This window comes from Alligator sinensis, unplaced genomic scaffold (genome assembly GCF_000455745.1).
Source record: "Alligator sinensis unplaced genomic scaffold, ASM45574v1 scaffold222_1, whole genome shotgun sequence".
Classification (NCBI taxonomy): domain Eukaryota; kingdom Metazoa; phylum Chordata; order Crocodylia; family Alligatoridae; genus Alligator; species Alligator sinensis.
The window spans coordinates 1,540,132-1,562,107 of NW_005841912.1; the positions used below are offsets into that span (position 1 = coordinate 1,540,132).

At 43.4% G+C, this 21,976-nt stretch overlaps 1 protein-coding gene across 2 annotated transcripts in view; it reads left to right on the forward strand.

The window, feature by feature from the left end:
* The first annotated feature begins 7,910 nt into the window (after positions 1 to 7,910).
* RASSF6 (Ras association domain family member 6) overlaps positions 7,911 to 21,976 on the forward strand; it is a 39,585-nt gene continuing 25,519 nt past the window's right edge. For both annotated transcript variants that reach the window (XM_006018759.2, XM_006018761.3), the window contains exons 1-2: positions 7,911 to 8,086; positions 16,228 to 16,317. In XM_006018759.2, coding sequence (XP_006018821.1) covers positions 16,247 to 16,317 — 71 coding nt within the window. In that variant the 5' untranslated portion in view covers positions 7,911 to 8,086; positions 16,228 to 16,246. The remainder of the gene's footprint in view (positions 8,087 to 16,227; positions 16,318 to 21,976) is intronic.

Below are 21,976 nucleotides of genomic sequence, written 5' to 3' on the forward strand. Positions count from 1 at the left end.
TTGCTGTACCTCTTGGCACTGGGGTCTGCCCCCCCTCAGCTCTGGGTACCTTGTAGACTCCTGGAGCCTCATTAGCCACAGCAACAGTCTGGCCAGCAGCCACAGTGTTCCTGGGTAGTTCTGCTGTTCAGGAGCTCTCTTCCCTTGCCTGCTTGCCACAGACCTCCTCCTGTCAGCCTTGGCCCTGGGGTTTATATGTGCCCAGAGGCCTATCCCCTTCCTGTTAGCTGACCAGCCTGGGTGGTTGTGTTATTAACACCTACTTTCCTGGTGTTTGGTGTTCCTGTAGACTTGGGTCTTAAAGGGGCAGCCCTGCCTCTTAGTAACAGGGCTAGGGTTCTCTGTTACACTCCCATTACTTCTCCATACTCTTATATATGCTTTGGCACCCTTCCCATCAAAAGTCTATCTCTAACTACTACATTTATATCATTCATGTATAGTACACATTTTGCTTCTTCCCCTTCTAGTATTCCACTTATGACCTTGTCTTTTCTTATTCTTTGTGCTAATGGTTCCATGCCACACACAATTAGTAGTGGTGACATGGGACACTCTTCCTTGTCTCATCCCTGTATGGATTTTAAAGGCCCTGCTTAGGTGCCCGTTAACTTGGAATTGATTCCCTGCTTCTCTATAGAATAACTTTATCCAACATATACATTTCTCTGGGAACCACATATTTCTTAGTACCACAAATACGCAATCATGATCCACTTTGTCATGTGCTTCTCTAAATCTAGGTTTGCTAAAACTGGGAGCATCTACACGTTCATTAATGCACCTTAGATACTGCACATTTAGTTTAGTACTTGCTTAATAAAGTACTAACTAAATGTGCAGTTACTACAGTTACCGTGCAGTAGCACCAGCATATGATTATTTTGTGATGCTTACTGTGCATTAGCCTAATAACACTGTGCAGTAGGCTATTAGCAGTTTTTAACTGCCATGCTACTGTGCAATGTTATTAAGCTAATGCATGGTAAGCATCTTGTGTAGACGTGCCCACTGTGTTTATTTTCCTTTCTTTGAAAGTTCTTCTTTAGGTACAAAAGGCACAGGAAGAAAACAAATGGGAGTATGGGGACATTGCTCAACAACTCAGGAGAGCTGGTTACCGGCACTCAGGAGAAAGCTGAACTCCTGAATGACTACTTTACCTCGGTCTTTCACCAGACCAAGGGGAAAAAAATGCCAGGTAGAGCGCAGGATGAGCACGGTAGGAATAATTGCCATCCTACTATTGCTGTAGAATTGGTATATGACCAAGTTTAAAAATTAGACATATACACATCAGTGGGACCAGATGATATTCGTCTGAGAGCGCTGAAGAAGCTGGCTAAAGTCATTGCAGAACCCCTGGAGAAACTCTTGTACAACTTGTGGTGCTCTGGAGAAGTCCTTGAGGACTGGAAGAGGCCCAGTGTTGTGCCCATCCACAAGAAGGGTAGGAGGGAGGACCCATGTAACTATAGGCCAATCAGCCTAACTTCCATCCTAGGGAAAATCCTAGAAAAGTGAGACCTCACTGGTGAGACCTCAGCAGAAGTATTGTATCTAGTTCCTGGCACCACACTTTAACAAGGGCATGGACAAGCTTATGAGAGTCCAAAGAAGAGCCACCTGTATGATCAGAGTCTTACATGGCAAGCCATATGAGGAAAGGCTGAGGGATCTGGGACTCTTCAGCCTAAAGAAAAGAAGGCTGAGAGGGGACCTGGTAGCAGCTTACCACTACACTAGGGGAGTACATCAAGGGCTTGGTGAGCAACTGTTCACCAGGGCACCCGAGGGGAAAACTAGGAGTAAAGGCCACAAACTCCTGGAAGACCAATTCAGGCTCAACATTGAGAAAAACTTCTTCACAGTCAGGGTGTCTAGATTGTGAAATAAGCTCCCTCCAGAGGTGGTGCAATCCCTGGTAATCTTCAAGAGGAGACTAGACAATCTCCTTGCTGAGGTCACCTGACTCCAGTTATCTTTCCTGCTTGCTGCAGGGGGCTGGACCCGATGATCTTCCAAGGTCCCTTCTGGCCTTACAGTCTATGAATCTATGAATACAGTGATATGGGACACTGTATCTCTGATTGCTTTGGTGATCCTACTACCTAGTACTGCGCATACTTGTTCTTCATGTATTATCTTTTGGAGGTTTTTCCTCATCCTTAAAGTCAGTGTCTTGGCCATTAACTTATAGTCCATATTAATGAGTGTAATCAGTCACCAGTTTTTCAAGAGTTCCTTCTCCCCTTTCTTGAAGAGTAAGATCATAATGACTCTTGTAAAATGTTTCCCTCTTTCTCCTGTTTCTGCTATTTCCTTGAACACTTCCAGTCCACTCCATTCCTCTCTACCCATCTTCCTCAGTGTTTCAAACAGGAATTGGTGGGATACTCAGTTGTAAGTATTCTCCAGGTCCAGGTTTAGCATGACAACGTTCTGCCCTCTCTCCTGTTGAAACTACAGCACGTCTCACAGCTGCATCAAGACTCATAGTTTCATAGATTCATAGATGTTAGAGTCGGAAGGGACCTATTAGATCATCGAGTCCGACCCCCTGCCCTGGGCAGGAATGAGTACTGGTGTCAGATGACCCCAGCCAGGTGTCTGTCCAGTCTCCTTTTAAACCTCCAAGGAAGGAGACAGCACCACCTCCCTTGGAAACTTATTCTATATTTTGGCAACCCTCACTGTAAAGAATTTTTCTCCTGATGACCAATCTGAATTTGCTTTCTTTCAGTTTGTGGCCATTATATCTAGATACCCCAAAAGACACCCTGGTAAACATTGTATCCCCTATTTCTTGCTGGCCCCCCCGATGAGTTTGTAGGTAGCCACAAGATCACCTCTCAGCTGCCTCTTGCGGAGGCTGAAGAGGTTCAGGTCTCCCAATCAGTCCACATAGGGTTTTTTCTGTAGGCCTTTAACCAGACGAGTGGCCCTCCTCTGAACCCTCTTTAAGCCATCCACATCCCTCCCACAGTACAGCACTCAAAACTAGACGCAGATTCCAGCTGTGGCTTGACCAATGTCGCATAGAGGGGAAGTATCACCTCCCTAGACCTGTTTGTGATGCACCTACTTATGCAAGAAAGGGTGCGGTTACTTTACTTATTACCTCATCACATTGGTGACTCATGTTCATTTTGGAGTCGACTGTGACTCTGAGATCCCTTTCCGCAGTTGTGCTACTTAGAGTGGTACCTCCCAGGCTGTAGGAGTGTTGATGATTCTTCCTCCCCAGGTGCAACACATGGCACTTATCCTTGTTAAACTGCATCCTATTCTGTTTGGCCCATTTCCCCAGCCTGGGCCTTGCCAAATCAGCCTTGATTCACTTCCTGCCGTCTAGTTTGTGTACTTCCCCCCTATGGTTTGGTGTCGTCAGCAAACTTGGACAGGGTGCTTTCTACTCCCTGGTCCAAGTCACTAATGAAGATATTGAATAGTACCAGTCCCAGGACAGAGCCTTAGGGGACTCCACTACCCACATTTCTCCAGGTAGAAACCAGCCTGTCTACCACCACTCTCTGGGTGCTTCCCATAAGCCAATTTTTTACTCACTGGACTGTGTAATAATCTACATTGCAACTGTTTAGTTTATTTATAAGAATTGGGTGTGACACTCTGTTAAAGGCCTTTTTAAAATCTAAGTAAATAACATCTACCTCTATTCCTTCCTCCAAGCATTTTGTGACCTGGTCATAAAATGAAACCAGGTTAGTCAGGCAGGATCTGCCTGCTATGAACCCATGCTGATTGCCCCTTAGCATCATTTTACCCACTGGTCCCCCACAAATGTGATACTTAACAATTGTCTCAAAGATCTTGCCAAGGATAGAGATGAGACTAAGCAGCCTATAGTTACCCGGTTCCTCCTTCCTCCCTTCTTGAAAATAGGGACAACATTGGCCCTTTTCCAATCCTCTGGGACCTGTCCTGAGCACCATGAGTGCTCAAATAGTTGTGCCAGTGGCTCCGCTATGATTCCAGCTAATTCCCTAAGCACCCTAGGATGAAGATCATCAGGACCTGTTGACTTAAATACATTCAACCCTTCCAGGTGCCCCTTTACTAGGTCAGCTCGAAAAGTTGGTGGGTTGGTATCTATACCGGTCTTACCTAAGGTCCCAATGGGATGCGTATTTTTTTTTGTGTCCAGGAACACGGATGCAAAGAAATCATTTAAACTCCTTGGATATGGCACACCAGCACCATGCATGACTGGTCCTCATGGATGATGGACTCTAGGATAGATTTGAAATACTCAGCCAAGACTTTGGTCAGCAGCTTATAATCAAAGTTTAGGAGGGTAATGGGCCTCCAGTTCTTCAGGTCTTGGGAGCTGTTCTAATTAAAATACAGCTTTAAATAAGAGAGTTCTTCAGGCCCCCCTTGGGCCATTCTTGTAAGCAAGGGTCATGCATGGCCCTCCTGCAGTTGCTCCTGAAAGACTTCCAGCAGATCAGGGCCCACCTGGTCCCAAAAGGCCACATAGGACTCCTTGGGCAGGCCATCTGTCTGAGGAGTCTTACCATTCCTGAAGTTGAAGAGGGTCCTCTCAGCCTCCTCCAGCATCCACTCTTCCTCCAGCTTCTGCTGCTCATCTTCTGCAAGGGTCCAGGTGAGCTCTTGCAGACACTGCTGCATGGCCTCCGGCTCCTCCAGGTGTGCAGCATAGAGCTCCAAGTAGAAAGTGGCCACCACCTCCAGCATCCTCTCCTTCGACCGGTGCTCCAACCCCACTCCATCTCTCAATCTGGTCATGTTCTTTAACCTGCTGAAATAAGCAGACCACTCCTCCCCCTCCTCTATCCAAGAGGCCCAGGCCTGGAAGATCTTTTTTTCTGGCCTGTTCCATGTACCAGGCTCTGATCTGGGCCTTCGCCTCCAGGATGTCTTCACTCATGTCCCAGCCTGCCCTTGTCTGCTTGTTCAGGTCCTGTAAGTTATGGTTCAGGTGCTCATGCTACCTCTTTTGGAACTGGGCTTGCCACTTGCCAACCTGTTGGAAGAAAGCCTTAGTCCTATCCTTATTGCTGGCTCACCACTCTGGTTGGCTCAGGTACAGGGCTTTGAGGGTCCTCTACCCTGTGTAGTGCTCCCTGTAGTTGCACTGGGTCTTCTTGTCCTCCAGGAGCCTCACATTCAGCTTCCACATCTCTCAGGCTGTCCCTCTACCCCTGCCTACACTGTTTGGAGACAGTGGTCCAAGAAGCAGATTGATGTGGATTGGGCTTTCCCTCCTTTCCAACCCTCACAATGAAAGACAAAGTCTATTCGTGACTTGGTGCTCCCCATGGGGTCCACTAAGGTAAAGTTTGCTCTAGGGCCTTGAGCTCCCTTACCCATATCCACCAAGCTGTGGTCACTGATGAGCTGCTTCAGCAGCCTGGAGGATCTGTCCATGCCTGTCTTTCAGGCTCTGCTCGATGATGTAGTTGAAAACCCTGGGATCACTACTGGCTGGGTTCTCAGCTTCATCACAGCCATGTTTTCCAAGAAGATGCACCTCACTTCTTTATATTTGCCAGCATGTACACATTCATCATATTGAAAGACATCACCCCTGATCCCTTGTTTCAAAAATGTCTGGCAGTGGCCTGCCTACAACTATTTCTCTGTGCTGCATGGGACATTATGTCTTCTTTCAGGATGATTGTGACACCAGCAAATTGTCATCTGATCCACTCCACATGGCTTGGCCATGTAGCCAGCATTTGTAAAACAAAGGAAAGTTTGTTTGGCTGGGCAAGCCACACTCTTGGAGGCAGATTCTGTTTCTAGCTGCTACAAAGTTGTTTGCTAGATTGAGTCCCACTTCCTTTTTCACCAGGCTTTTTACATTTGCAGAGGCAATTTTTATCTTCATCGTCTTCAGACTGTAGGGGGGGATCTGAGTTTTGAAGTCCTTTCTTTTGTGGGGGAGGGGTGCAGGGTACTTCCATTTTCTTTCTCATGGAAACCTGCTTCCACTTCCCCTGTTCCATCTCTTTGGGCAGGGAGGGTTTCCACTCTTCCCAACCCCTTCCCAAACCCCTGCGTTGTGGGCTTCTGCTGTAACTGAGGCTCCCTCTGCCTTCTTCTGTAAGATGGATACCCTTACTTCTCCCCCCGCTTCCCTTGCTCCTTCACTGGGCTGGCCAGATCCTGGATCATCTGTTGGATCTGTTTTAGGGTCTCCTGGTAGTCCTGGAATAGGGAGCGGTCTCTCCCTTCTGGGATGTCCTTCTCCTTTCCCTCCTCTTTTTCCTCTTCCTCCCCCTTGCTCTTTGGTAACATTGGGATGGGGGAGCTAGGGATTTCTGGATACTCAGGGTGGGGGCGGTGCCACCTCCTCTTCCTTCTCCTTTCTGGATTTATTTGTGTGGGCTCCTAGACATCTCTTAAAGACATGCCCCCTCCGCTTCACACAGGTTGCAACAGCACTCTTTTTCACAGTCCTCAGCCAAATGCATTTTCTCACTGCAGATGGCAGAGACTTTTATCATGCACTGTGACCTCACATGTCACTCTTCCCCACATCTCTAGCAGAGCTTGGGCTGCCCCTGATAGTAGACCAGGCCCCTGTGACGGCCCAGGGAGAGTGCTGTGGGTTGGTGCTGCAGCACCCCCGGGTTCTCTGGGTTGCTCCTCAAGGTGACCTTTACCTTCCAGGCTCTGGTCCATATCCCCACTCCATCTAACTCTTCCCTTGTTTTCCCCACTTTTTCACAGTGTCTTTGTAGCCAGAAGTGGATATCCTCCTCTCCTATCTCTGCAGTGTACATTTGGATCTTCACCATTTTGTCTTTCCACGTGTCTCCCCCAACAAAGACAAAAGCCTCCAGTCTGGGATCTCCCCTGGCCTACTTGAGTCAGTTCTAGAAATCCAGTCTGGCTCCCAGATTCCTGAACCCAATCTCTCAATCTGACCCACCCACCAAACTGAAGAGGTAATGCAAATTTTTCCTCTCTACCTTGAGTAGAGCTTGTAGAATTTCCTCTCTCCTCATCCCATTTGGCATCTGCTTTGGGTGTATGTGGCATGTGTTTCCACTCCCATCCCATCCCTGCCCAACCCAACCTCACTTCAGTTCTTCATATCCAATACCTCTGTAAAAGAAAACAACTAGCCCCCTTCCCCCTCTCCAATATTTTCTTCCACTCCACTGCCTCTCACACAGTGGAGTACCCCCCTTACTGCCCATCCTATGCTCCCCTCTCTCAAATGGGAGACTGTGGCTGTTTCCCAAGCCTCTTACCTTCCCTTCCCCATGAGGGGATTTTACCTATATGCGAACAGCTGCTTAAGAGCAATATATTGCCAGAATCTTGTACTGTTGTATACGTGCCTCTTAAAAAGCAGCATTTGATCTACAGTTTGACAAATAATTGATTATGCAGTTAGCTGGACTGAAATTAACCTCAGTTGTGACATTGAGTCTGATGAGGACAGATCTTGATTAATGAGCTTTACATCCATAAGGATATGATGTGGTTATTGCTTAACTGCATAATAGCCTTCTGTACACAGACGTAATTGGTTTAGATGTGTCTCCATCAGACTGCATATAGTTGCCCTGGTTGCTTATCAGCTAAGAATATAAGTAAGTAATGTCATGGCACATCTGTGAAAAAGGTAGATTAATGAAAAAATCCTGATGGAGTCTAGGAATTAGGAAACAATGGGAAATAGTACTTTCACCAAGAAGATGCAGTGAATATTTTCAAGATGCATCTGGCTAGCAAACAGTCAGCCAGGTGCCCTCTCATGTAAAAGTCAGCTGTTAAAGTGTTAACCAAAGTAGCTGACCCACTTCTTGTATAGGTGTGTAACTCTGAATAAGGGAGTGCTCCTATCAGCTGCTCGTAGGAAGGAAAGTAAATACTCCCAACATGCACTGAGGCACAGGGAGTGTCTCAGGTTTCCAACACTTCCCAGCTTGTTGAGCAAAGTAATAATTAACAGCTCCCTGGACCTGCATAAACTATCCGGACATCTGTCAGGCAGAGTGTAACGCTGTCATGCTTCTCCAAGGGCTGAGTAAGAGGGTATGCGAAAATCCTCCATTACTTCTCATTTCATTTTGATCATACAAAGGTAAGTGAATTTAAGAGTTGGAGCTGCTCCTCTGCTTTCTGCTTAAAGTATGGTATCCTTAGGTGACTCGAGTACTGTGAAATCATAGAGAACTCATGTCAAATTCCATTCAGTCACTAGGTGAAGTAGAGGAAAGGATAAGTGCAGTCTGAAATAATCTCTTTATAGGAAGACTCTAGTCTATAAAGGTAGACCCTGGCATTCAGAACTGTGAGAAAACAAGCAGGTGGAAGAGTGGAGGAGTTTTGCATTGTTGCCTGTTTTGAGTGTATAGATGAAAGCCGTAAATCTCTGGTGTGGTCACTCTGCTTCTTATCCTTGCTGTAGTTATAATAGTGCTCATATAGGTGCTCAGAGTGACCTTATCTTTTCATAGTAGCAAGAATTTCAGGTAGCAGGTATTTGTTCCTAAGCACCTGTAATCCCTAATGAATGTTTCTTTTTTAATATTAATGGATTGTTTCAGTTGTCTGTAACTGACTAGCTCACATAAGCCTTTTATAACAAAATTGTATATTATATATATATTTTATATCAAAATTCCTGATATATCATTTAAAGCAGGCAAACAGAACAAGGTGTTGTAAAAGTCCTAGCCTTTTGTCCTTGCACCCATGAGAACTGATATTTATCAACCCACTCTAGCTGCCTCACATTTTTTTAAGGCAAACAAATAAATGCTAAACCTGATGTAACCAGCCAGTTAAACTGAGCGTGTCATACCTGGAACTATGGCCCTTTAGTCACTCTTTTATGTTGTTAGCTCCCTAGTTGTGAAAAGTAAAACAAAACAATATGTAACAAGAATAGGTTGTATTTAGTATAATAGCTTTCCCACTACTGGATATAAGTAGTTTCCTTTGGAATGAACCCTGTGCTTTATGATCACAATGTTACCTCATTTAAAACATCATAAAACACTAGAAAAGCAGATGAAAAACAGTTTTATATTATTTAAAAGGTGACATTTTTCATAACATAAACAAAATGAACACCGCAAAACCAAATAGCAAGATACATAATGGACCAAGAAAAATCCAAAATGATCACTCCCACACACCCTTGTACCTACTGTGTACAGCCTTTTGTACAATATAAGGCATTAGAGATGCAGTGTGCTGAATTAATCTCTTTATACATATAGCAGAGCAGCACAGGGTTCTGTGGCGTACAGAAATTGCACATCAAAGTTCATTGATCCTGAAATATTTCATGACTGCCCATGATTCTACAAATATACCACAGAGTTAAAATGTAACCAGTGCACATTATATTAATGAATGAAGTGAAGGAATGCCCCCTTTTCTCTAAAGTTCACCTCCTTGATTATGGAGGACATCTCAGAAGATGCACTAGAAGGGATGAAAGCTACTATCCCAAGTTCTTTAAACTCCTGCATGGCTGAGCAGCCATGAATGTCACCTCTCCTTCTCCTGGCAGCCTTCTCCATCAGTTCAGCCCTTTTTATCCCTCACTGAAGGGGTAGATCATTCTCAGACTTCCTGCCATCATGGTTGGCAAGCGAGAGTTCAGTGTTTGTGAATTAGCCCCAAAAAATCATTAAAGTGGCTTAAAAATCAGGACATGCAATGCTGCTTTGCTTTCTATCTGACTTCATACTAATGGAGCTAACTCTTTCTCTAAAAAATATTTATCAAAAGTAATTATTCATGGGGAGGGGATAGCCTGCCATTTTAACCTTTTGTGACAAGCGGCCCATCCTCCATTTTTGTGTGATGATTTTGGTTCAAAGTTCACCATTACATATATGCAAAATTGCAGGCCTCCTTAGCAAGCTGATCAGAGGCGGATGCAACTTTAGTCTCTCCCAGCCTTGAGACTGAGATGGTGTTGCTTTTACTCAATATCACAAACCTCATCACCACAGTCTTCTGTGTTATACTTAACCCCCAGGATGTTCCTAGCTTTCTTCATATAAGCTCTCCTTTGTTCCTCCACATTTTCCTGTCCCACCCTCAATTTCCATTCTGAAACTTGTTCTCTTACGCAGTCCTCACAGTTAACATTCAGTTTTCAAGCCACAGGAGCCAATACAAAGCTATTTTCCCCCAAGACAGTTTGGTTGGGGTCCCACTGGAGAGAATGGGAGACTGCAGTCATCTTTACTGCTAGAGATCAGATTGTGGGAAGCTGTAAAAAGACAATAATATAATGAGGCTTAAACAGCTTGGAATTATGTACTGTTCTTCTGTACTGTACAGTTTCCATGCTGTTGCCTCTGCCTCAGTTCTTTTATGGGCAGCAATCTAAGCAACTTGCTCCTTCCTTGACACACAGACATGAGAAAGGGAAGTAATTGGCATATAAACAAAATGAGGTGCTGGAGGATGGCTGCTTTTGTGATGGATGGTGCCCTCAATATAGTATGCAAGGGATGTTGTACTCTGAGGCAGACCTAGTGGTCAAAAGCATTTGTCCTGAAAAAGTTGAGCCAGACCAGAGGACAGCTGAACTTTTCCTAGGTAAATCCTGATAAGCTTGTGCACAGTAAGCAGTCCAGCTAGCTATGTATATAGATTTCATATACATTAGGGGCTGGACAGGCTCTCATGAGATCATGGAGTCCAGCCCCAGCCCCCCTCCCTACCACTGGGGTCAAGGGACCCCAGCAAGAAGTACATCCACATATTTTTTGAAAGAGTACAGAGTAGATGCTTGTGCCATCTCTGGGGGGAGTTTGTTCGAGACCCTGGACACTCACACTGTAAAGAACATTTTTCTTATATCTAATCTAAATCAGCCTTTCTGGAGTTTATGGCCGTTAGACCTTGTTAACCCTTGGGGAGCTCTGGTGAACAGCTGTTCTCCCAGGTCCTGATGCACCCCTCTTATATAATTGTAGGCTGCCACCAAGTCCCCCCTGAGCCTTCTCTTCTCCAGACTGAAGAGTCCCGAGTCCCTCAGCTTCTCCTCATATGGCCTGCCCTCCAGGCCGTGGATCATATGAGTGGCTCTCCTCTGGACTCTCTCAAGCTTCTCCACATCCCTTCTGAAGTGGGGGGCCCAATACTGGATGCAGTCCTCCAGCTGCGGACTCACCAGGGCCGAGTAAAGCAGAAGGATGACTTCCATGATTTTCTTTGAAATGCACAGGTGGATGCACACCAAAGTTTGGTTTGCTTTGCCAGCCACAGCATCGCATTGGTGGCTCATTCATCTTGTGGTCAGTCAAGATTCCCAAGTCCCTTCTGGTTGTGGTGCTAACAAGTGTAGCACTGCCGAGCCTGTAAGTGTATTGAAGGTTCTTCTTACCAAGATGCAACACTTTACACTTCTCTAAGCCATCAGGTTTTGGTCAGCCCACCTTAAGAGCATGTCCAAGTCAGCCTGGATCCCCAGCCTGTCCTGCTGTGTGACCGCCCTCCCCTTGTGTGTGTGTCTGCGTGTGCGTGCGTGTGTGTGTGTGTGTGTTTTGCTATGTAAACCAGCTGACCGTGAGTAATCCCACAGACACTCCCAGCTGGAGGCAGCTGGGAGAACAAGGACCCACCTGAGCCATTTGGATGTGGGGTTTGAGCTGGTGCAGTTCCCACCCTCTATTAATGGTTGTTCGTAAAGTGGTACAGTAGATGCCAGGCATGTTTCATTTGATTGACTTGCACATGCATTTAATATGAACAGTAGAAGCAGGAATAAAAAGTAACACTTTTTTAAAAAGTAGTGGATCGTTGACCCAACTGTTATTAAAATTAAAAATTCAAAACATTGACATTTTTTGTTCCCACCTGACCAGTTTAGTAGCTGACCAGATGATGATGTGAGGAAATGTGGAACCATTTATAGAGATTTTCCTGTTGGTCTTACTTTCAGATTTTGAAAGAAAATGATTTTGACAAAACTCAGAAAATTCCCACTAGTGTACTGTGGAGATGCACTAAGGGTCTGCAGGTCAAATGACTGCAACAGAAAACCCATCACAGTGGGTAATGGAGTGGTTAGGCCACCAATGAAAAATCTTCCTCTGTTGGGAAAAATGCTCTTCTGCCTGTATTTGGTACTTCTTGAGATCAGATCCTTACCTGTGTGAACCATTTGACAAGATGTAAAAATTAATCTGTCATAGCAGTATGATCAACAAAGTAGCACTAGCACACACTAGATTAATAATTTAGATTTAATATTTTTTCCACAGTAGTAAAAGTTAAAGTGGCAGTTTCTCTATTATTAACCAGTCATTTTGTCATACATATATATCTCCATTTAGTTGGACACTGAGTGGGGCGAGGTGGACACACTTAGGGGAGAGAGAGGCTGCAAATAGATTTAGAGAGACTACAAAAGTGGGCAGACGAGAATAGGATGGGGTTCAACGTAGACAAATGCAGGGTGCTGCACCTTGGGAGAAGGAGTCCACAGCATACATACAGGCTGGGGAGTTCCCCTCTTGAAAACACAGAGGCGGAAAGGGATCTTGGAGTCATTATTGACTCCAAGATGAACATGAGCTACCAATGCCAGACCGCAGCCAGCAAGGACAGCCATACCTTGTCATGCATCCAAAGGTGCATCTCAAGCCGGTCCAGAGAGATGATACTCCCCCTCTATAAGACTTTGGTCAGGCCGCAGTTGGAGTACTGTGTCCAGTACTGGGCGCCGCACTTCAAAAGGGATGTGGCCATCCTGGAGAGGGTTCAGAGGAGGGCCATCCTCTTGGTGAGAGGGCAGCAGGACAGGCCCTACGAGGAGAGACTGAGGGACCTGAACCTGTTCAGCCTCAGCAAGAGGAGGCTGAGGGGGGACCTGGTGGCTGCCTACAAACTCACCAGGGGAGATCAACAGCAAATAGGCAGAGCCCTTTTCTCCCCAGCACCACCTGGGGTGACAAGGAACAATGGTAATAAACTGATGGAGAATAGGTTTAGGTTAGGGATCAGAAGGCAATATTTTACAGTTAGGGTGGCCAAAATCTGGAACCAACTTCCAGGGAAGTGGTTCTCGCCCCTACCTTGGGCAAATTCAAGAGGTGGTTGGATGATCACCTGTCTGGGGTCTTGTGAACCCAGCATTCATTTCTGCCTGTGGCAGGGGGTCAGGCTAGATGATCTGTTCAGGTCCCTCCTGACCCTAGCTACTATGAAACTATGACATGAGTACATCCATAAAAATATATTTTTTTAGAAATATGCAATCTAGTATTGGGAATAAGTTGTTCTTTCCTCATGGCTAAATCTCCCCTTCTCCCTCCCCTCACCCCCTAACCTTCTTTACTGTTATCAGGCAATAGTGGGCAGCCAACTAGCAGTTTAACTGGGTCATATAAGTTCCACTGATATAAACACCTCTGCTAAAACTGCTACTTTTTAAACTGGGGTAAATCAGAGTGAGACACTTCAAAATATATTCAGTAGTTCTTGTCAGATAGCCTTGAAGAACAGAGAAATATACAATAAAAGTTGGATATTAAATTTTCAGTCACTCACCAAACTTTTCTCTGTTGTGCTGTAATTAGCATATTCCACTTCCCAGATATATTCTGCTGATTCTGACATGCCGCAACATTCACTAAATCAGACTATTTCCAGTCAGCTTTTGATCAGGACGTATATTATTAACTCTGAATTTGACATAGGAAAACATGCATATGCACACTATTTCACCCCCAATATTGTTTGCTGTAATCAGTTACATCTATTTTTATAATAAAAACATAACTTCGGGGGAAATTACTATGGTTTGCTTTCTTGTATTTGCTGACCATTAAACTATTTTCCTGTCAACCTCAAATATTAACTGTGCAGACATCTAGTTTCCTGAAGGCAACTCAAAAATTGATCCTTTATACTGTATCTGATCCTCTTGTCTATCAAACTTCTGTAAATAGCTTGGATAAAAGTACTCTATAAACTAGCTGAAATGTGTCTTTGCATGCAGAACTCATGTTCATAATGTATATATGTACATAATGTTCATAATGTATAGTTATGTGCTGTAAGCTTTTGCAATCTTTGCATCTATACAAGTATAGAAGATCTTTCTTTAAAGAATGATACCTTGTCAAAGAATTGAGAATAGATGGCATGAGAAAGACATGAAAGAGGTTTAGTATACACCCCATTCACCCCCCCCCCCAGCTCTTTGGCCAACCAGGCTTTTTCCAAATTTTCATTAAAATCCTTCTTTCCCATTTCTGCATCATTCTGAATTGCTTTGTTCAAAAAATGATATATTGCATTCATTACTCCAGATATTAGGCCAAGTTTACCCAGACCCATCTTTTCCCTGCACACTGAGGTATCCAGCTCCATATTAGATCCTATTCTTCAATGGAAAGTAGTTCCATTAAAGTCAGTGAATTCAGTGAGATTTTGATCAGGGCAATAGAGCCATATCTTAAGGTTCTTACTCAAGGTCAGATTCTGCTGTGTAACTGTAAAATAATTCCACTGGCTTCACTGGAATGGCTCCAGACTTATACAGTGCTCATATGTCACTTGGGCAAACTCCAACTGACTTCATTGTGAGTTTACCTGAATAAGGAATGAGTAAAAGCCGAGCAAGGACTTTAGAATTTAGCCCTCAGAGATTTTAGGGCATTATATTCTTAACTTTATTTGCCTATTCTGATCCATGTGCTATTTAGCTACTCAGCACAATATTGACAAATAGTGCTTCACTGAAAACGCCCAATCTTGATACTTTTCAGTGTACTTTCTTCATCTTACCTTTGCTTTCTAATATCATGCAATGAATTGAGACCAGCCACAACATATTTCTCAGAAAATTCAGTACTAGAGTCCTACGGGTCTGATTTTTGTCCCTAACCGAAAGGCAAAGATTGCAACAGACAAGGCTACAAAGTATGCTGTTATACCACTGCAATTAGTATCCTTGGTAGTTTTGTTTGTTTGTTTGTTTGTTTGTTTTGGCTTTTCAACTTTGTATGCCACAGGAGATTGAGCTGCACCAATTAGATTTTCTATTTGTTTTATCCAGTCATACAGAAACATGCTTAAAGTTAATTTGCTGAGACCATACCACTTCATGATCTCAGGCAGCTTCCCATCTGTTGTCCCCATCAATATTAGTCTACCTTGTACCAAGAATTCAAGTCCCATGCTAATATTGAGCTGGTCTTCTAGAATAATAGTGCAGAATTATAAATAACTCCAAACCTTTTAGGCCATTTGTAGACGGAATAAGGGGCATATGTGCACGACACTTTAAAGCAGGTTAAATGCTTTTGCACTGCTCTAATGGTGTTGGTGTTTGCACGTGTTGGCAGCATATTGCACAGTAATTCCAGCTGCTATAGCAAATTCGACAGCATAACATGCCTTAAATGACTTGGGGTGCAGCAAACTAAAACTCCGAGAAGGAGTTTTAACTTGGTGCCCTACAGCCGCAGAGCAAAGCACCAAGCTCCATACAGCTCAGGGGCTCAGGGCCTATGCAGGAAGCCCATGCAAGCAGCCTGGCAGTAGCCTGGGAAGGCAGACTCCGCCTCAGAAAAAAAAAAAGTAGCGAGCCAGATCTTTTTTTTTTTCTTCCCCTGGAGCCTGCCTGCCTGCCTGAGCTGTGCGGGGGCCTGGTGCTTCCTTCTGCAGCTGCAGTGCCCTCTGGGACCACTCAAGATGGGTGCATGCAGGTGGGTGCCACCTGGCGGGGGTGCTGTTGCTGCGGAGGGAAGCACCAGCCCCGCCTGCAGCCCATGGACTGCTCCACCCACCAGCAGCTCACCCTCCCCTCCCCGCTGCCAGAGAGGCAGGTAAGTGCATGGGGGTGTGTACGATGCAGGGCTTTACTTCACCCTAAATTGAAGTGGTGTTTTTAAAAACCGACTGCTTCAATTTAGGGCCCCCATTTCATCTACACATGCCCTTAGATTAGTAACACTGTTATAACTTGTACTATTTGTGACTACTATTATACATGGTACATACAGTTCTTATACATATAAAGATAATGGCCTCTTATTTTAGTGCTAGCATAAAATATATAATCTACAGCCAATAAAAAAATGATAATGTAATATTTGCAAAATGACAAAATAAAAAGTCCCCAATTTTAGAAAAAACTGACTCTAGACTTACAAATAAATGTTCTGAATTTAGCCCATTCTAAGGAAACTAAAGGAGCTAACACATTACATCTAATGTCTGAAAATTCTTCCTTTTGTTTAGTTCCATCTAGTCTGAGTAAATGAAGAAAGTGACCATGAAATCACAACATCCACCATCTGCTTTTGCCATCCATGAGAAGTACATTACCAGGTAACATTTTAATAAGTGTGTGCAATGCGCTACTTAACTTTTTCTAGATGTAATCAATAAAATTAGATGCTTTAAAATAAAAATTATATGCTTTAAAATAAAAATGTTAAGTGCCTAATTTGTATGCTGCCCCTATCAGAATTCTCAGTGCAGTCAATCATAGTTTCATGCCTGTTGGCCTTGAATTAACTGCATAGTTTCCATAAATTTTAATGACAGACTTCAGGTTAAACTCTATAGTCAACTTCAAATATTTCAACTACCCTAAGTCTGTGTGTACATATTTATTTCTATATATTATTAACATGGAAAGAAAATTAAATTCACTTAAGTCCTTTCTTAGTTAAATGCTTTTCCAAGGGCACCTAAAGATTAAGTGGAGACCATCTCAAAGTAGCTCCCACAGGCCATGATATGAAGAGAGTTTCCTACATGCATGGCTCACACTGGCCCTCAGTGTTAGGCCAGAGCTGTCATACTTCATTTGCCTTCCACAAAATATTGTAACATCAACAAAAAGGAACCAGTTGTGAATCCTTCCATCTGGAAAACACCTGTTGACTCACAGGTGCCAGTGGGTTGGATTATATTAGGAATTAAAAAGACATAATTACAAGCTTCCGAAGCATGAAAAGATCTTTATTCATGAATATCAGGAATATCAAGAACTCGGACATTATGTATTTATGTTCACACATTAGACTCTGACATTATGGAAATGTGTTTTTTACATGCTAAAATATGCACTAAACTTTGACTGTGGTATTTTGGAAGGACTGTACTTTCTCACTGTGAGATCTGTCTATCCCTACCTGTCTAGCAGTATGATAGGGATATTTTTGCTTATGTGCTTATTCCACATCCTCTATGCATTTGAAACTTTATTTTTGTTTTTTGTCCTGGGGTGACCCTAACATCACCCTCATTATTTGTTCCTGGTGTATTGGAGACACAGTAGCAACGACAAGCAGATACACTTCAACAGAAGCATGAGTCTTCAGAAGCCTGCTACTGTGATTAAAGGCAAGGAAGAATTAAAACTAAAGTCAACTTCCAGTTTGTGGGAATACTAAGAAAAGTATTCTGGGAGTTACTTCAGACAACAGAGGTCAGATTGTTTGCCCTAGTCAGTAGGGTTCTGATCTAGAGCACATTGAAATGAATGGAAAGAATCCCAGAATTCAATGGATCAGGCTCTACTATCTTAATTTTATACAATAAAGAGCATACTACCAAAAAAAGGATTAGCTTTAGCAGTTGTTTGGCCCTACATCCTGCTTAGAAGGGTACAGTATGATGTTCTTCTCTTCAATATCTTTCAAACTGTGTTGCACAATGTTTTGTATATGCAGAGACTGATGGAGTTAGATAACAGAGGAAAACAGAAAGTAGAATACATGCAAGGAGAAAATATATACATTGAAATGAGACTGGAAAACAGCTGAAAGATTAGTGGTGTGTATAGTTGTAGAGAAGATGACACTTGTTCTACCAGCAGTATGACTATATGAGGGGACCAGCAGGAGAAGAGCAAGTTCTTATGTCTTTTGCAACCTTACTATCCATTGTTTGTCCGTGCAGTTAAAGGAAAAGCATGTAAATTGTGTACATAGCCCTTGGTGTACACAACTGTTTGTTCCTATTACTGTTATTCTTATTTTCCCTTCTCCCCTCTCTGCTTAGTGGCACCTACTTGTTGTAGTTTGGGTTAAACTATAAACTCTCCAAGGCAGGGATCGTCTTTTGATTTCATGTCTATACAGCACCCAGAACAATGGGTTCACATTTTGATCGGGGCTACTGGCCTCATCTACACGAGATGCTTACTGCGCAGTAGCTTGTTACTGCTTCGCAGTAGCATCACCAGATATGAACTGCGATGTGATGCTACTGCTTAGTAATAATGAGCTACTACTCAGTAAGCATCAGTAGGCAACCGTGCCAGGATGCTGCTGCTTAATAATTCCAGTTACTGCACAGTAGTTTAGTAATTGGTTATGCAAGTACTAAATGACTGCGCAGTTGTTATCATGAGACTAATCATCACATTCCTAAAAATATTTCCTCCCAATTTACATGCTTTCACAAATGAGCCTGAAGTGCTTCCCCAGCTGATCCTGTTCCTGGGCTAGAGTACCACTTTTCAGAGTGAACAAATCCAGTGATGATGTGCCAGTAACTTATCCGTGCATATGTATTCTTGGATTTACACATGTCATTTATATGATTTATGCCTCCCTCTAATTATTGGTGGGGAAAAAAGGGAAGGCATCTTGAGACACTGTTCAAAATCCAGCCTTTTATGTTTAACATCAGATTTCTCTGTTCATTGAGTACCACATTGTGTTCAAGATCCTATTACTCCCATTAATAGTAATAACAGTTGTACCTATAAGTAGATGATCATACATTCGCCCTAAGTCTCTCTTAGATCAAGGGTAAACTGTGTGCGCTCATTGTAATATTTGACCCTGATCTGTTGTTCTGTATCAACCTGCATGTGATCTAAATGCCACTTTTCCCTGATACTGCTATGAAGACATTTTGATAAATTTCCATTTCCTCTTTAAGTCAAAATCAATAAAGGAATTAAGTAAATCATCTCACTATGACTAATGGTACATAGACTGTTTTCAACAGGCTTGTACATAGATTGTTTATGACAAGTTTATAGATGTGGTATGTTTACTTTACCCACTAGGTTTTTTTATTAATATTTATTGTGCTTAAAAGATTAGGTTCTTTGGCAGTGACTCACATGGGTTCACACTCTTTGTTTTGAATGGGCTGGATGAGACTTCCTGGACTGACATCACAGGTGCCACATCATATACCATATTTTGTTGCATACAGCACTTTATGGAATACAATCAAACTTTGTTTTTTAAAAGCAAAATGGGAAAAAAAAGATCTTTCCTTGTAGTAACTGAGTAACTGCAGCTAGGAAGCCAAGCTTGCTCATTCCTCTGCTCCCTGTGAGTTGCCTGAAAATTTCACTTTCATTTTTGCATAGTAAACAGCAAAAACTCCTCTTACTGTATTTCTCATACATAAAGTGCACTTCAGTTGCCAACACCTTTTACGGGAATTTTGTTTGCATGAAATTATGGCAATCTCCTTTTAAATCTATTAAGGTCCATTCTAAAAATAGTTACAGTTTTTTTTCTTCCTCTTCCTGCCCAACCATATTGCTGGCCTCCTGATGGCTTCTTGGATTTACATATATCATTTATATCATTTATGCCTCCCTCTAATTATTGGTGAGGAAAAAAGGGAAGGCATCTTGAGACAGTGTTCAAAATCCAGCCTTTTATCTTTCACATCAGATTTCTCTGTTCATTGAGTACCACATTGTGTATAGGAGCCACATTGTGTATAATGAGCCATATGTAAACTGATGGTTTATAACAGTCTTTAACTCCTTGGATAATTCAAAACTTTCTTTACTTTCCAATCTGAATTCATTCATGGCCATTGTGATCTCATGCCAAAATTATTCTTTAGTTTAAAAAGCTTTTCTCCCTCTGTATTTACCTTGCTCTCCCACCCCAACACACACATATGCACACTGTGAGCATATCTACACATGGTGATTTAATGCGGATTAGCCCAATTTAAGCCGAATTAGGGGCGCGTGTCTACACATGTGTGCCTTTAATGAGACTTAAAAATGGCATTTTTAGGTTATGTGAACCTAAATTTGATATCTGCCCAAACCAAGTATCAAATTTAAGCAGGATTAGTTAACGCAGATTAACATATATGTAGAGGCACCCCCAGGGCTCCTGGCTGGGTACCTCTCCTCCCTCAGGGCTGGGCTTCTCTCTATATAGTTTGCCACCTGTAAGTGGGTTTTTTATTGTTGGTGGGTGGGGAGTGTGGTGAAGGGGCACTGTTTATTGAAGGGGGTAGTAAGAGTGGGGAGGAATGGGGTGGGGTCTGTGAGGGTAATAAGTGTTTTTGTTTCAACCACGTGCATGTCCTGAGAGTGGTGCAGGGGGTGGGCAGGTTATAGGGGGTGTGTGGGCAGCAGGGCACACGGGCTGGAGCGGGGAGTGCAGGAGGAGAGGGTCACTCAGGGCCTCCCACAGCTAGTGACCTGGCCCCTGCTGGCAGGTGCATGGTTTTCCTGGGGTCTGGGTGGTAGGGTGCCTGGTGGGGCCAGCAGAACCAGCACCATGGCCAGCAGAAGTCCAGGTCACTGGTCATCATTGTCAGGGGCCAGGCTGAAGCAGCAAGGTACTGGGCATCACTGGCATGGGCAGGGGCAGCCCCAGCGCAGGGAGGAAGGGTAGGTAAGGAGGGAGCTGCTGTGTGCTGCTCCTGTGCTGGGCACGTGGCTTCTCAGCAGGGAAGGGCCCGGCCAGGGATCAGAAGGCAGGGGCAAAGGGTGTTTCCAAGACCACTGCCAAATGCTGGCAGCCATGTGTCCAGAGCAGGGGTGGGCAAAATGCGGCCCAGGGATTGGATGTGGCCTGCCAGGACATTCTACCCAACCCGTGGAGCCCCTAAAAAATTTAGAAAATGAATATTTATCTGCCCTGGGCTGCCTGTCATGTGGCCCTCGATGGCTCGCCAAAACTCAGTAAGTGGCCCTCTGCTAAGAATAATTGTCCACCCCTGGTCCAGAGGCTGGAGCTCCCCGTGGTGGCCACAGGGCCACATGGTAGGGCTGTAGCAACCTGGGACTAAAATTAGTCCCAAGGTCACCCCATGTAGATACCTGCCAAAACCCACTTAATCTGCATTAGTTTAATGCATATTAAATTTAAGCTGGTTTACACTCATACTCTAGATGAGGTTTCATCTGTGGCTTATACAGGTCTTTCTTTCACAGTTTGTGCTAAAGTCTTGTTAGTTATTGAGGTCAGATGAACAGGGCAGTAGTTTCTATATCACTTTTTTTTTTGCATTTCTTAAATATAAAAACCACATTTGCTGTTCTCAAATCACATGGTACCACTCCCCATTTTGCAATGGGAAGATTATTAGTTCTCCCAACTTGAATGCATTAGGGTTTTGGGGTCATGGTTCTGATAATTTTTATTTCTATACACTGATATCCATTATCTAGTTTGCCTTTGCCTGATTCTTCAGCATCATCATCATAAATTGAAGACTGAGGGAAAATATTCATTTAATTTTGAGGCCATATCTATATTATACTTAAACTAGATAAGTGCTGTACTTCTTTCCTTGTTCTCTTTATATTTACATGTATTTACATAGGCAAATAACCTTTTGCTGTTTTTCGTATGCTTTTCCAGGGTCTAATTCAGTTTGGATTGTAGGAAATTTCATTGTACACCAATACTTTCTGACTTCTAAAGAACTGATTTTCTTTTCTAACCTTTCCTTTTTACCATTCTTTGTAGGCTTGCTACTACTTCTTAATAGGCTTTTTGATGTGCCTATTCACCCAGTTAGCTCTCAAGTTCTTTCCTGTAACATTTTCTTCCATCTTGGGATACAAATGGGATACACATTCTTGGTAGCTTTGGCATCTTTAATTAGAAGACATTCAAGACCTCTCTTTATTCTAGTCCCTGAGCTCTTCAACCCAGCTGACTTTACTAACCAGTTCCTTTGATGTATCAAAGGTTGCCCTTTGCAGGGCTTCTTTTATTTATTTTCCCATTATTTCAGCTGAATCAATTCA